General features: G+C 33.9%; 1 protein-coding gene across 1 annotated transcript; it reads right to left on the bottom strand.

Annotated features, from left to right (window-relative positions):
* Positions 1 to 1,547: 1,547 nt before the first annotated feature.
* On the bottom strand, positions 1,548 to 6,619 carry LOC131078501 (putative multidrug resistance protein). Its single transcript, XM_058016226.2, has 6 exons — positions 6,373 to 6,619; positions 5,784 to 6,241; positions 4,876 to 5,416; positions 3,834 to 4,745; positions 2,632 to 3,629; positions 1,548 to 2,052 (listed from the first exon to the last, which is right to left on the bottom strand). Exons 1-6 carry the CDS (start codon positions 6,562 to 6,564, stop codon positions 1,674 to 1,676), a joined length of 3,480 nt encoding a protein of 1,159 aa, XP_057872209.2. The 5' UTR covers positions 6,565 to 6,619; the 3' UTR covers positions 1,548 to 1,673.
* Between the last annotated feature and the right edge of the window lie 10,677 nt (positions 6,620 to 17,296).

Raw genomic sequence — 17,296 nt, 5'->3', positions numbered from 1 at the left:
ATATTAAAAAAAGGAAAATGCCCATACTACAGGTGCAACTCTTATCAAACAAATTTTGTGTATATGTATTGAGTAGATATTGCATATGCTGATATCTGCCTTCTCCCCCATTGATTCTGATAGTTGCATTTATAAAATAAAAATCTTTTTGATCTTCCTACTGCTGCACCACACCAAACAACTACAGTTCCGGCCATTTCTCGGCAGGAACTTCACTGCTTGCAGCTCTTGTTTCATATTTATCAAGGTGTGGTATTATCTTACAATCTTTTTTATCATTATAAGTTTTTTCTTTTTGAAACCTAAAATGATTAATAATTTCATGTAGTAAGATTGTATTTCTATGAAAATATTTCAGTATGTGTACTTTTTAAAATTTTATGAGTTTTTATAAGTAGGTGGTCTTATAGATTTCGTAATAATAAACAATTAATGATATAAGATTTTCATAGTCTATAAATTTGTTCACTAAACAAATTTAAAATTCTAAAATTTCAAAAAGCTAATGATTTCAAGATAAATTTTTATCAATAAGAAATATAAAGTCTAGAATTAAAACTATAACTATATAACCAAATATAAAAAAATACTGTTCGAATCTAAAATCTTTAATGTAAGAATTCTAATTTATCATATAGGATAAAACCTTCCTAAATGACTCCATTAGATCCAAATAAATATCTCAGCTGCATTCAGATTATACTGGAAATGTTGACCGTTTCCCTTATGCTACCCAAGTTGGTATATAACTTTTCTTCTAGTTCTTAACTTGAATATATTTAAGAGGAATGGCTCTCCAAAAAACATTTTGAAAGGTGACCATCACTTTCGAAGCAGTGCAGCTGAAAAAGTGCATTTTGTAGAAAATCAATACTGATGGGTCTTCAATGGGCAATCTTGGACATGTTGGTATTGGTGGAGTGGGATGTGATAGCTTGGGCAAGTTCAGTTTTTGTTTTCTATCTACAAAGGTTTTCACACGAATAATTATATGGAGGCTTTTGCTATTTTCATTGCATTGAGGCGTTGTTGTACTCTTTATTGGCAACAAATTGTTGTAGAGTCGGACTCTCAGGTTGTGGCGACTCTGTTGAACCAGCAAAAGTGTGATGGTCTTAGTTGGCAGTTACAGTTGGTTATTTGTCAGATTCTTTTGCTTTGTAACTCCTTTGAGTCTATTACTTTCATTCATATCCCCAAGGAATGGAATGGTGTGGCTGATTGTCTTGCTAAGTGGGCTTCTGTCTTTATGGAGGGCTGGTCTATTGAGGATAGGGGACAACTTTCTCTGGAATTGTCTCATTAGTTGGATCAACTTTTTGATCATGACAAGTCTTTGTAATCCTCTCTTTGCTAGACTTTTGTTTACTGTTGTTGTATTTCTTCTGTTTTGAATAAATTTTTATCCCTCTTTATTGTCAAGATGGTGCAATGAATTGTTATGAATACTAGGAAAGAATTAACATGGTGTAGTGAATTGATATGAATGCCTTGTGCTAGATCAAATGTGATGGGGTTATATTTACAAGTGAAATTTAGTTATGCACACAACATAGATGAACACATTCATCTAATTTTATTATTACTTTCTTTCTTGCCATCCAAAATAGAATTATACAGTCTATAAATAAAAAACAAAACAAAACAAAAATAGAATTCTACAGTGAGGGGATTCAGAGCAAGGGAGAGTGATTTTGCTGTTGAATCTTCACAAGAGAAAAATAAGCACCTCCTTCGCCTTTGCTTAGCAACCGAGAATGACTTCCTTGCTCCACAATTCTTCCCTTCTCAATTACTGCTATGCAATCAGAATTCTGGATGGTAGTCAACCTATGGGCTACAATGACACTTGTTCTTCCCACCATGACTCCGTCTAGGGCCTCTTGAACCACCTTCTCAGACTGGGCATCCAGTGCACTGGTGGCCTCATCTAAAAGCAGGATGCTTGGATTCTTGATGATCGCCCTGGCTATGGCAATTCTCTGCTTCTGCCCTCCTGACAATTGCACACCTCTCTCCCCTGTGTTTGTATCATATCCATCCTGTAAACATCTGCACTGACAGGGAAGATGATTAAAACCTATATTGATTAGTTTTTTTTTTCTAGATCTATAAATTCTATGATACATCATCAGAATATAGAGCAAGAGTGAAAGAAAAAGAAAAACTTTGATACATAAATATGGACCTATGTAATTTCAGAATGTTTCCCTGTTACCCTGTTTCAACCTGCTAATCTGAGCCAGACTTGAATAATTATGTATTTAATATTGATCCACATCAAAAGACCAAAGCAGTGACTATTAGACATTATAGTTTATAGTTTTACTAAATCAATTATAAGTTCATAAACGATTTCAATTAATAATAGATATTAAGTTTCTATAATTCATAAGATTTAAATCAACTGTTTTCGGATTCGATTGTGTGTAAATTTTTGCATCAACGTTTCAGATCAAATTTTATGATCCATTTTTCATCTTGCATGCTCTCTAGCTATTATCATCCTGATGATGAATCATAGAATGTAATCGAAAATATTGATACAAAAATTTACACACAATCAAATCTGGAAACAAACTGATTTAGATTTCAATCAAAACAAACAAATGGTTGAGGAGGTCTACGTACGAGATGAATTCGTGGGCATTTGCAGCCTTGGCAGCTTCGATCACCTCTGCTTCAGTTGCATCATCTTTACCATATGCAATGTTCTCACGAATACTCCCAGCAAATAATGTAGGCTCCTGCCCAACCAAAGCTATATGTTGTCTTAGAGATCTCAGATTGTAACTCCTGATGTCCTTTCCATCTAATTTCACCCTTCCTTTTAGTGGATCATAGAACCTCTCGATCAATCCAATGATAGTAGACTTTCCACACCCACTCTGTCCTACCAGAGCCATGCTACTTCCGGCCTTAATGTTCAGGAAAAAATTCTGGAAAATAATGATATTGGGACGAGCTGGATAAGCGAAATCGACGTTTTCCAAGTCCACATTACCTTCCAGTTTTTGAGTTTTAATGCCCTCTGGATCATCTGGACATATAAGTGTGTTTTTGTCAAGAATTTCAAACAGGGACTCCACGGTATCAGCTCCCCTGGCAAGATCTGAAGTCATACTCCCTGCATCTGCTATTATTCTACCCGCTCTTATCAAAATTAAAATGGTTCTGAACAGATCCACTTTTGTAATGATTCCTTGGCTAACCAACTTTCCTCCGTACCAGAGATCCATTGCCCAATTCAATATGGTAAGAGCCTGAGAGGCTGCCAGGCCCAATCCTGCATACCACGAATCCTTACTGATTTCTCTGTGAGGAACTTCCTGTTTAGAATCAAATAAGCGGAGAATTCTGTCCTGTGAACAGAGAGCAGTTATGGTTCTGTGGTTTACCACTGATTCTGCAGCTACCAGGCAGCCTTCCTCTTGGTATTCGACCGACTTTTTGGCAATGTTCCGGAGAAGAACTTTTCTCGTATAGTAGCATGTTATTATGAGAGGTTGTAATGCAATTATTACAATAGCGAGACGCCATGCTATGACAAGGCCAAGTATGCAGGCAACGCCCACTCCAGACAGAGCTTCAGTTAACAGAGATACTCGATCGGCCACCAGAGACCTCACCTACCAACACAAAATTAGACAAACATGATGCATTTTACTTGTGTTGAATATAAAACCATTCAGTTAATGTAAGATTGGTCTGAGCTCGGAGATAATATAAGATTGGATTAAATTATGTAGCGACAGATCATGTTATGCAACAACTAACAAGATAAAAATGGTGCGCTATAAGAGCTGTGTTAGAAATTATAATGCACTACATACCACATTAGCTTCCTTTCCTAGCATCGAACACAGGGCTCCGCTTGAATTCTCGTCCAGGTCAAACCATCCAATTTCAAAAGTTAAAAGTTTACCCAACATCATGAGCCGAATCCTTCTGGTCAGCAACTCCCCCATGGCGGCAAAGTTATAATGCTGAAGAAAGCTCACCACACAAGACCAGAGAGATAAACACACAAAAATGGCGCAATAAATCTTCACCTTTCGCTTCATCTCGTCTTCGTCTTTTAAGAACAGGACGCTTATAATGGAGCCCAATGTAAAAGCATAGGCAGGCTGCAAAGCTCCGTTACCAATGGCCCCTGCACAGCCCATAAGAGCCTGCTTCCATTCTGGAGCATTCAGCGCCAACAGTCTCCTGAACGAAGGAGGAGGAGCTTTCATCTCCTCGTTTTTCATCTGATTGTTTTCTTCTTCGTCCTTGTTTTCTTGCTCTGGAACTGTACGCCTTGATCTACTTCGGTATGATCCTTTCCAGGAGCTCTGTCTGCTTCTGCTAGATAATAAAATACTAGCTGCAGAAATACTCACAGAATCACTTCTTTGCATTTGCCCATGGTTTGGGTTCACTTGCTGCAATTGCACCAGAGCTGCGTAAGCTCCATTAGGCTTATGAATGAGTTCTTCGTGTTTGCCAGCTTCAATCACTGCACCGTTTTGAACCACTGCTATTTTATCTGCATTGCGTATGGTGGAGAGACGATGTGCTACAACCACTGTTGTGCGGTCCATGGAAGCCTTGTCAAGGGCCTCCTGAACTATTTTTTCTGATTCTGTATCTAATGCACTTGTGGCCTCATCTAAGAGTAGGATTTGAGGACGTTTCAGAATTGCTCTTGCTATTGCTATTCGTTGCTTTTGGCCCCCGGACATCTGCACCCCCCGCTCACCCACCTGCATTCCGATTTCGAACAGGGGAACAAATATTACTTACCTGGTTATGGACCATTGACAAAGCATAACAAATGAAATAATGTACATTTTCAATTACCACCTTAAAAACTGGAGACAGAGGAGTGCTTACTTGAGTATGATAACCATCTGGAAGTTGGCTGATGAAGTCGTGAGCATTCGAGTCTTTCGCTGCATTCACAACATCATCCATGGTGGCGTCCTCTTTACCAAACAGGAGGTTTTCATAGATAGAGGTAGCAAAAAGTGCAGGCTCTTGACTAACGAGCCCAATTTGGGTTCTCAACCATTTGAGCTGAAGGTTTTGAATGTTCTCTCCATCCAGAAGAATTTCTCCTTTGAGGGGATCATAGAAGCGTTCTATTAACGAAATGACCGTAGATTTTCCTGAACCACTGCCACCAACTAGAGCCACGGTTTTCCCTGCTGGAATTATGAGATTGAAATTGCTCAAAATTACGGTGTCTGGCCGGGAAGGATATATGAACTCCACACCTCTTAATTCGATTTCTCCTGAGACTTTTTCCAATACTTTTCCATTTGTATCCTCCCAATTGATCTCTGGAACTCTGTGAATCATTTCAAATATTTGAAATGCCGCGGTGGATGCTTCAGAAAAGTACTTGATGTTTGGCAATGCTGTCCCCAAAGCCCTGAAAGCATTAAGCAGCTAATTCATCAATTAACATATTTTCAAGTAAACATAATAATGCTTAAGGTTATTTTTGCCGTAACTAGATTTGAAAAATATGTATTTTTTTTAATTCAATCTTTTGGATCACATTTTGTAATGAGTGTGTTCCATTGTCGGCATGAAATAGAGTTTAAGATTAGAAAAATAGATGGTTGAAAATAAAAACTCTCAACTTTTAATGCTTTAAGAGCGTTCCACGCTTACGCTTACCCATGGCTACTAAATCCTTCTGAAAATCTCACCTAAGATATACCACGGGAAATAAAAACAAAAAGTATTGCAACTGAAAATGCTTGAAAATTAATTTCACTAGGGCAGATCCTTACAGGGCACCTAGGATGAGAGCATATCCCGTTCCAAGAATCTTTCCTGGTGAAACTCCATGGTGCAGGACAAGTGTGCTTCCATACCATGTAATGAAACCCCATATAGCGAAATTGACACCAATGGCACCCATAGTCAGGCCTTTTGCCAGGCCCTGTTTAATCCCAAGCTTTACAGTTCCTTCTAGGGCAGATGAGAACTTGGCCATAACTTTCTCTTCAGCAACAAAGGAATACACAGTTCTGACTGCGGAAAGAGCTTGGTCGGCAATGCTGCTGGCTTTGTTATGCTCTGCAAGCATCTTCCCACCAATGGCCATCAACTTTCGCCCGTAAAGCACTCCTGGTATTATCATTAATGTAATGAAGGGTAAAGTCACCAAAGCAAGCTTCCATTGCAAATAGAAGGCAGCACCGTAGCAGCTCAAGAACGTAGTCAAATTCATGATGAAAATGGGGACCTGATCATTCCTCCAAAAATTAGTTTGCTGAAGTCAGTCCATCAAAAAGTGATCTGATGTACAATATAAAAATAATACTGCACAATAACCCAAAAAGAGAAATCTATGGCTGTTTTGTGAAAATTAATTACCTTTTCACTCAAAACATCTTGTATGATGAGTGTATCATTGGAGATGCTGTTGACAACCTCAGCCGTATCAACGCCTGCAGTGTCGAAAAATGCAACCTCCTGCCTCAGGACAGCCATCAGATACTTTCTACGAATGCGAGAAGCTTGCCTTTCTGCAGTCCTTGCCCAGCAAAAAGCCTCTGAAAAACACATCCTACAGACTCAAATAATGGAAGCGAAGGAATTTGACTGTTTCAATTTATACGGTGATAATTTTGAACTATTATATATCTGTATGCGTTTGAGAAAAAGTTTCAATTGTCAGTGTTCTAACAATTCACAATTTGGGCCAATGGCTGAAAGTCAAGTTGGTCATGCTGTGCATGGGTCATGGTTAATCTGGTTTTTGTCTAATACTAATTTGAAAAGAAAAATTCATTAGAGATTCCAGTGAGAAACATTATTTATTAAACTAATTAGGAATTGGTTTTGGTTGAATCTGAATATTCTTCGAAAAGGCAGTATTGTTTTTCATATAGGTCGGGTTTTGGTTCTAATCCGGGGTTCTTTGTAGAGGTTTAGATTTAAACATTCATGATTGTAATGGTTTTTTTTGTTATTTTGATGTGAGTTTGTTGTTTGGCCATTTATTTCTCATAAAAGCTTTTTTGAATATGAAACTTGTTTCTTGTAGATTTTTGTCTCTTACTACTGTTTATGCTTTATCTTAATATATAAGATTTAAGAATTCTTGTAAACTCTTTTTTAATTTATAACTCTATCCAAAAAAAATTATCTAATCAAAAACATAATTCGCTAAAATCCACATTAAAAATTTTAAATGTTTTCAAATTCATACGATTGAAATCAATCCAATGGTCAGCTACATTTAACATTACCCATAGTTATCCAGAGACTCTTACACCTAATCTAGGCATTTGTCTCTTGTCTCAGATACACACTCTGATTGGGAAATGAGTGAGTGACAGGAAATTGAGCTAAGGTCTATGGAAATATCTTAAAAATAAGCAAACCTCTTACAATTTATTTTAAAATGTAATAATATTTTCTTTCCTATAATGCTAATAATTGTTTGAAGAGAGATGAAATAGCAAAATGTTTGCAGAGCAGATCAATGACATTTTTTTAGGATTGATTCAAAGCAAGATTATTTTTTGGAAGGAATTTTGTTAGGGTTTGTGTTATAATTGATGATTCTAAACCTTTCCGTCATTCCATTTAGATGATATTTTCACATGGTTCTTGGCTTCAATATGGGAATTTTGAGGGTTTACTTTTTAGGTTCGATTGCAAAAATGGATTCCAAGAGCTACAAAGCTTGGCAAGGATTTTATATAGAGGAACTACAATTTCTTAATGATAGACAGAGAAAAAGAATTGAGAAATTCTTCTCCTGCTTAATTGGAGGAGCTTTAGGGAGTTTCAGCAAACTATTTTCATCATCCCCATTGGAGAAGTCAGTTAGCGCTGCTAGGAACAAAGGTTTTGGAGGAGTGCAGGGTGGATGTGTATGCAAATATGAATTTGCCCCTATGAACAAGTTTCTCAACTTTTGTACAACTAGGGTTTGGATTACAGGGTTGAAGGAAAAATTCAAGTTACAATCCACATAAAATTAGCCATCTCTCTAATGGAAGGTCAAATCAGATAGGGAAATTCTGGGACGTGAAATTTTGGAAAAGTGAAAACGGAGGATGCAATTTAATATATAATAATATTATTTGTGTATAATAATTTCAGCTTTTAGTTAACATTTTAGAAAATAAATAGATTTTAATGTACCATTTTGGATGAAAAAAAAAAGCAACACACTAATTTTATTTTTACATTTATTTTTAAAATGTTATTTTTTGTTCTCCCTTTAGTATTAGATTGTTGTAGACTAATCTATAAGATGGATAAATCTAGGATATTGGCTAGGTAGTCTAGTTAGAAAACAATATTCAAATCAAGATTAATAGGGTTATTTAATTTCTAAATCATTGTAACAACACAATTGTGAGATGAGAAGATCTCTCAAATATTCTCCACACGTCTAATGAATGGGCCACTTTTTCTTAAAGGGTTCACAACTGTTGCTTTGTTGGAAGGTACCCAAAAGCAACAAGTGATGGTTGAACATTGGACACTTATGTATGCCTATGATAGCATCAAATAAAACATATATCATTTCCCTTTTGTAAATATATAGATCATGTACACCAATATCAATCATGAAAGTAGTAACCATTATTACCTTTATGAACATTGTAGCCAAAAAATCCCATTGTGGTACATAAGGGAGATACTGAACAATTGTTTGGTTCTCAACAATTTTCTCAATCCATCGTCCTATCTTCATTTAATATTACCTTAACACCTTTAGTGTTGAAGATATGTCCTATCTCCACATGACTATGATGTTTCACAACTTCTAATATTAAAGACATGTCTTATCTCTACAAGACCATGATGTCTTAATAGGTTTAATATAATTAAAGATGTGTCCTAAATCCACAAACCATGATATAGCCTCTATATTAAAATCTATATATGACTATATCTCCATGAATATAGATAGATAGATACATAGACCTATTTTTAGAGAAATAAGAGAAATATATGTTAAGTATGTAGAATATCATTTTTTTATTATTATTCCTCTTAAAAAAATATTATATTGTAATTAATATTAAATTATTATTCAAATATGATTATATTATTATGTTTTAATGATTTTTGGTTATTATATTTTTATGTTTCAATTAAACTCTTTTCAAAAGAAAAATCCTTTTAATATCAAATTATTATTATTATACTATAATTATGTTTTCTATATTTATATTAAACTACAAAGCAAGAAAATCTATTAAGACTACATCATCATTATTATTATATTATCATATCATTATATTTTTATTTTATATTTGTTCTTATTCTTTATCTTTGAGAAAAAAGTAGATCTTCTGTAGAGACTTTCAATCTTCCATAATTACTAATCTATTATTATAATATTATTTTATTATATTATATAGTTTAAAACGTAGTTTGTTTTAATATATACTTATTAAGAATATTAGAATATTAATGTTGTAACAAAAATAATATAAAATTAAAAAATAATTTCTTATTTTTCATACATTAAATGTCACAAACACTTCTTTAAATTATACTTTTAATTTTTATTGACATGTTGCATAACTAAACTTTGAATTAAGTAAATAATAATTTACACACACATATATATATATATATACTTCCAATTCTATAATTAAAGAAATTACAATATCACTTTTTTAATTTTGCTTAGCATACATATTTATAAATACTAAAGAACAATCCACCTTCCCTCTTATGAAATAAAAATAGAATCAGGGAGGTAAAACGCTAGGCAACTTGTATTCAATCTCATGGATCTTTCTGTTCTTAAATATAAAATATTCTCATTTTATCTTATAAACAGCGCCATGAAAAACTCAAAATTAACAAGCTTAGTTAGAAAACAAAACAGGCTACAGCATATTATGCAGGCTATTGCTAATTTTTAAAAACAAGGGGAAAAGATAAAATCATTTTGTACTAATTTGTTATCAAAACATATAAATAATCTGCAAACCTACTTTAATCAGGAAAATCATACCTAAAAAAGCTGCAATTGCTACTCCAGCAGCCAAATATAGAAATTTTGCAACATTCTGCATCATAGAAAAATGAAAATGAAGAAAAAACAAAAAAAAAAAAAAAAAAAAAATTCAAAAAAAATTCAAAAAAATTCTTACATGATTTAGACTACCGATGGAATGAGAACCAGATCCCAGGCTGTTAACAGAATTACTGAGAATTAAGAGGACACCTGCATTGTAGCAGCCATCACCCATAGCACCCAAGCTGCCAATAACCACCATCAATCTGTCTATCCAATCCGCTTGTTGAAACAAATTCCGTAACAACATGCTCAGCTTAACTTTTTTTTTCCTCTCTGCCATACCCTCTGCCATGCTAACATTTTTTTTCCTCTCTGCCATACCCTCTGCCATCTTATGATGCGTCACCTGGTAAAACATCATCATTAGAAATCAATCAAATATCTGTACAAAATAATTCACAACACAATCTAATAATGCTCAGAAGTTAAAAACAATCATAGTCTATTATTCCGACTTCAATATATATATTTGACATGAATATACACTAAGCAACATATTAAGTATAGAGGATGTCACTCAATTTTAAGTGTTTTAACACTTTTAAGTTTAGAAGTCAAAGCTTATTGTGTGAAATTTAAGCCTCCCATTTGACAAGATTGAGAATCCATAAAATAATTCTATACTAATACTTTTCTGTTCATGCAACTTGGACGGAACAACAGATTTTAACCTTCAGAACATTCGATATTTTTTGATAATATAGAAGTTCAAATCTGTGAGCACATTTGATCAACAGATACAGATACACAAACCTGTAATCATGATGATCAAATAAAAATTTGAATCTTGATCATCCAACAACACCACCAACACTTACCAGAACATTTTAAAAATAAATTATAACCAAAAGAAAATTAAATTAAAATGATAAATTATAACCAAAAGAAAATTAAATTAAAATGATAAATTATAACCAAAAGAAAATTAAATTGAAGCTCAACCTGGTAAGTACCCAAAATAACAGATAAGAAAGAAAGAAATGGATTGTAAATGTTGCCAACTCTCCCAGAAAGCAAAAGCAAACAATTTACATGGCTATAACTGGCTGGACGGAAGATGATATGTACAGTGAAGACCAAAGATAACGTATTGAACAATACCAAACCATTTATTGTGTGTACATATATAACAAATTCAGTGCTGGAACATCAAGCAATATATTTTTAGGTGCCAAATGAATAAGACATTCAAGCTAGTCGGCAGCCATGAAGTAATAGATGCTCTTATACGTTCTGTAGTCAATGGATTGTCTTCATTGTCGTTTCTCAGACTCACGATCGGAAGGACGGACATGAAATTGATACTTCAAATATTTTAGTTAAGAAAAAGCTTTCAAACAGGCAGATAGGGTTCAAATTTATATAAAAAAACCTGAAAGAGGCGCTAGATTGGCAAATGCTACGACCATGTTTTCTGTAGCTGTGCTGACACTGTTAAACAAATCAAGGTTTCAAAATGTTGTCGGGTTGAACATTCATTTTGTTAGGTTGAAGAGGTGGCACAGGGAATTTTTTATACTAAAAGGCTTATCAAGTGATTCTTTACATGGTAACATGTCTAATCAAGTAATGTAAAACGGCTAAAATTCTATCAGGATTACATCTTTTTGTAAATAAAAAGTTGTTAGCTTTATTTACTAGAACCTGCACTTTCAAAGAGTGCAGTGGGTGTGTTGGGAGGTTATTAGTGATTGCTGAGTTTTATATTATCTTTTGGAAACGATTACATTACAAAATTATACAGAAGCACAACAAATTGCCATAAACAAGGGATTAGATATGAGAAGAAATTGTAATTGATTGATATCAGATTATCTTACGTGGATATCTTTAATACTTCTATTGCTACTGCTATTATGAACACATGTTCAAGTTATGAACGCATGTTCAAGCTTTCAAATTCATGATAGTGACGTGGATGTTAGATGGGTTTAATCTCCCAATAGCCAAATGCTCCTAAACTATCAAATGAGCACATTATTAACTCTTTTTAAAGCTCAAGCACCTCTACTCGACACTTTATAAGTAGAGGCATGTCAAAGACCCTTTATTTCCTCCAACGGACTTTTCAAATGTGCTTCGATGATCCCAAAAAAGTAACTAATATATACTAAAACACGACGAATTCTCCATTGAACTGTTAATAATGTTAGCCACACCTATGGTACTACCTACAACAAACTTTATCTGTCTTACACTACTCATATTGATGAGGGTAGTTATAATCTTCATCATTTAATTATCAATCAAGAGCAGTGTCCATGGCTATATGCATGAGGGAGGAGAGATAATTTTGATGACAGCCTCTTCTACAGACAAAATTGACAACTCATATTGATTAGGGTTGCTATAATCCTCATCATTTAATTATCAGTCAAACAGTATCCATGGCTATATGTATGAGGGAGAAGAGATAATTTGCATGACAGCTTCTTCTACAAACATATGCAAGAGGGAGAAGAGATAATTTGCATGGCAGCTTCTTCTACAAACAGAATTGCCAATTAAATTGGCAACAAATGCATGAAATTTAACTCCCGTGAAATCAAATTTCTTCTAGGAATAGCTTGTAAACAGGAATCCTCAGAATACAGTGTTAATATATATTCCATTGAAAAAGTGGTAGCAAGAGGAGTTGGGTAATGAAAAACATACAAGTCGGCCACAGATAGCAATGGTGAAATCGCAGGAAAGGCAGATGTGGATTTGTCTCCAGGGCGCCTCCTGCTTTTGCGGCCGACTGTGTCGATTAGTCTGAAATCAGAGATGGAGGAGAAAGTGAGTGGTTTGGGCAGGAGAGGAGACGGCCACGTTATATGTTTACTGCCTCATCGATTTTCCCTTTACTGCCATATGTGCAGAATCTTCATTTTGCTGTTGTCTTTTCTCAGGATACAGATCACCAGCCTGCACAAGATTCCACTCATATAGAGTTGTAGATGTACAGACAGAATGCATCGATATTCTAGAATGTATAGTCACGTCAAATTTGAAAATATATACTTTAATATAAATTCAAGTCAAATTTGAACATACTTTGAACTTTCATAGCTATTTTTTCTCTATGTATTTTAATCCATTTAAAAAAAATACTAGACAGGTATTCCAATTTTAATAATCTATTATTCAAGTTATAAATGTGAGATTGTGATATTTCACAAAATTCAAACCACCAAGACATATGATGCAACATGTGAAAATGCAAAGTGAAATCAAACAACAACAAAATGTTGTTTGATATGACAATTTCTAATACTTCCACACAAATGCGTTCCAACTCCTTGCTCTTCTGTCTCTGCGCGTAGTTTTATCCACTGATAAAACTGTTGTCTGTTATTTGCGTGTGTTTATTTTTATTATTATTTATATGAATATTTTACATTTTGAGAGAATACCACCAAACGAACCCTAACAATGAAATAATGACAATTCTTATAGAAAAAGTGAAGCAATAAGACTTTGTTGTGGCAACAGCAGGTACCTTGTCACGACATATGTCGAATCACTTTGACCAATTTCTTTCCTCACGCGGTTTGGAAAAACATGAATATTCTCTAAACAGGAGGAATGAAACTAGTCGCATGTAATACATTGAGTATGTTTTAGTATAGTAGTGTATGAAATGAAATGAAAATAAGTTTTTTAATGCACGTTCACGAGTAGTTTATGGCACTCACAATTGAAAATACCACAATGATTTCAAGAGAGACAACCAACAAATTCAATCTTCTATTTTTGAGTATCTATTATTTTTTCGCTGAATCGGTCATCTTTATAATTCATTCTTCTTTAAATAAAGTATCTAGTGACTCTACTTTTAGAGTATCAACATATTTGGTTTGAATGTCTTCATAGGTTGAATACTCCATGATGTAGTGTTATTCTCATTTCCACTAATTTTGAAGTGCAGATATGACAAATCTTGTCACCCCATTTCTCTTTGGGTGTTTTCCACCTCCTTGTTTTGCACATCAAAATGTGCGAGTTTGTTCTTAGATGGGCTATTAGCAATTTGGCTTTCCATTTTATATCAACCTCTATATAGTGTTTTTGCTCATGGTCATATGAGGGATTGAAATGTTTGTGACATAATATTTTCTTTTTTTCATCCAAGATGCTTTGTCCAAATCAATACTTTGACTTTTTCTCTCACATACTTTGTGGTTTCTATGTTTACATATGAGTAGTCTTGCATGTTAAGTACCCATTTATTCATCCATTTGATATTTTGTTTCATTCAAGTGTTTATTCTTCTATTTAGCTTTTCCCCTACAACAATGTTGCAAGTTGTGTTAGAATTTGGTATGGATTGATTGGTGTATAATCATAGATAGTGGAGAGACTTGGGTTAGGCTAGATGTCTACTTGTAAAGACGTAAATTAAGGATAAGACCTAATCTACTCTTTATTCATAAATAAACTCAAATTTCAAACATTAAGTCTATTTCATACAAAATATAGGGAAACATCAAATATGGATATAAAAACATTCATAGATATATCATTATCATGTAAATGAATAATACAAATTTCTCAACATATAAGTCCTTATTCCCTACTTAGGCTTTCATATTGCCTTAAGCTTATACAAGAAAAGTGAAGGTAAGATGCATTCGTCGATCTCCATTCTGAGTCGCTTCCTTTCAGTCCTTTGAACGAAGACGAGAACAAGATTCAGGTGCTTTTTCCGCCCAACCTTGAAGCTTACGCTTCCCCAGAATTCTTGTTCAATCAAGAATACCCGACCCTGCACGAATTATTTTAGCCAAGGAATTCAAAAAGCAAGAGGGAATCTGGTGCGTGCCTAGATGATATATGCATTTTCATTTTTCTACTTCATTCTAAGAAACAAGCATTCACTATCATTCAAGGATATAGTAGAGAGCATAAAATAAAGAATTCCATTTATTCCTATGGAAAATTTAAATAATTACTCGACCGAGTATAATGCCATGCACAACAAATAGATAGTTGGCAAAAGCAACTATTCTCTCTAAAATCCACATTCGGCACCCATCCCGAAAGGTAACTTTCTAACTCAAGCCTATCCCTAGCTTGGTTCCCTCAAACATAAATACAATTGAGAATACAATCTTTTAAAAAAATAGAAATATCATCTTTCCTATAAACACTATTTCACCTATTTTATCTAATTGAAGACAATCTTTCATACTTTAGAAAAAAACAATAAAATTTCACGAGCATCATAGTTTCATAATCAATTTTTTGACTAAATAAAATTACAATGCAATGCATAAGAAGGTGTTATACATGCATGAATTTTCTTTCATATATAAACAAAAAGGTATGCAAACACGTTCTTAATGGAAATATAAACTAATCATTTAGACAAATTGCACTAATATAGCAATTAATTAACATCTATGTCTCTATGATTTCATTTCATCTATTTTAAATGATTTATAATGCATTTCCAATAAACAATGACATATGCAACACATATAAATAATCGTACTCTATTTCTAAAACTTCTAATTTCATACTTTCTTATTCCAAATAATAACCATAATCAAAAGAAATCCAACCTCTTGTAAGCTTGGATTGGTTTGTAAGACTTCTAACGCTCTTCCGCCAAATAGAACTACGCCTTGCTTGCAAATCTATCTTGAATCTATCCTATCACTTTATTAACAAAACAATTCTCTTCTCTCTCTCTTCAATACTATAAAAGTATCTCCTCTATTCCTTCTTCTATTCTCTTCTTTCCTTCGTAAGTCTATCGTTTCTCCTTGCTCGTGAATGTGTGTTCTCTTTCTATCTCCCATCTCTATTTATCCTAGCTTTCCCTACGATCTCTCCTTTTTCAGAGGCTTGGTGATTGTTATTGATTTGGAGTCTTCTACTTGAGTCTACGTTTAAACTCTTCTCACATCTCCACGTCTATCAGAGATGGCAACTTTTGATGCATATTTTATTGTTTATCGTGTATGTTTACCTATGCATTAGTTTCTTATCGCTCATTTTCCTATCATAATGGCACCATGTGCCTGTTATCTCATTATTTCTTGCAGTTATTTGCTACTTTTCCTATGGTTATATTCCACCACTGATTGTCAACTTCCAATCTATGTGGAATGAAGAGTTAATCTGCAGTTTTACCGTGGGCTATAGCACATTTATCGCTCCATGGAGAGGTTGGCAAGTTAGAGTTGTCTTCTAACACTAGAGTTGTCATGGGTGAGTTCATTTCTCACGCTGCCATATCTATCCATGATCTCCACGTAGATGATACTCTTAAGTCTGCATTATAATTTTAGTTGATGGCCTTTGCATGCCATGATCTCCATGTTTAAAACCTCCAAATTCTGCATTTAACTAATGGTTGCCTAGTTTATTGTTTTGATTCTCCACCAACGTCGACATTAACTAATAGTCTATGCCTACGTGCTGGTCTGCATTAAATCGCTAGTCTATGCCTAAGTCTAAGTTAACTGAAAGACTAATCGACCTCCCAATCTGCCATGCGACATAGTCCCTTATACTAACCCGCCACCTTTCTCAAAATATAAGTACATGTGACTATATAATAATTTGCAATATAAATAATAAACTTTAAACGTATAAATAATAATATATAATACTAATTTATATACATGAAAATATATTTCATGAATAATCATGTTGGTATCGTAAAACAATGATCGTATAAATTTAATTTAAAACATTAACCTTAACATTAATATTTATAATATGTACAACTATAGTATAATTCCTAAAACCAAACATAAATTATAGTTTTGGTAATTTCCACACAAGGAACGTGAAATCATAGAGTCACTATTTAATTCAAATCATTAACGATTTTTTTTTCATCCTATAAGGTCAAATAAACATAATATTTCATTCATGATTCAAAATCATTCATAAATGAAGACATAAATGTATATGCATAATTTCACTAATGTGGTATGTGAGATTCCCTATTCCATCGAAGTCATTTAGTTAAAAACAATTCTACTCAAGTCGTGTTCTCCCCTTCGACCTCGTTCACCTGATCCTACATCACTTGCACTTGATAGTTTATCAGCATTGACAATCCCAAATTAAAGAATACTAGATATTGAATTTCATATCAATTGTAGGAATAAAAATGCATACAATAATTCCTCACAACTGAATTATGAATGCTCAAATCTATTTTAATTTCAATGCATACATAAAAATCACATTAAATCTTTGAAATGCACATTATTAAGAATACGATTCGTGACATCCTTC

The sequence above is a fragment of the Cryptomeria japonica genome, chromosome 7 (assembly GCF_030272615.1).
Source record: "Cryptomeria japonica chromosome 7, Sugi_1.0, whole genome shotgun sequence".
In the NCBI taxonomy this organism is placed as follows: Eukaryota; Viridiplantae; Streptophyta; class Pinopsida; order Cupressales; family Cupressaceae; genus Cryptomeria; species Cryptomeria japonica.
Note: the sequence above shows the minus strand (reverse complement) of the source record. Positions and strands in the feature narration are given on the sequence as shown.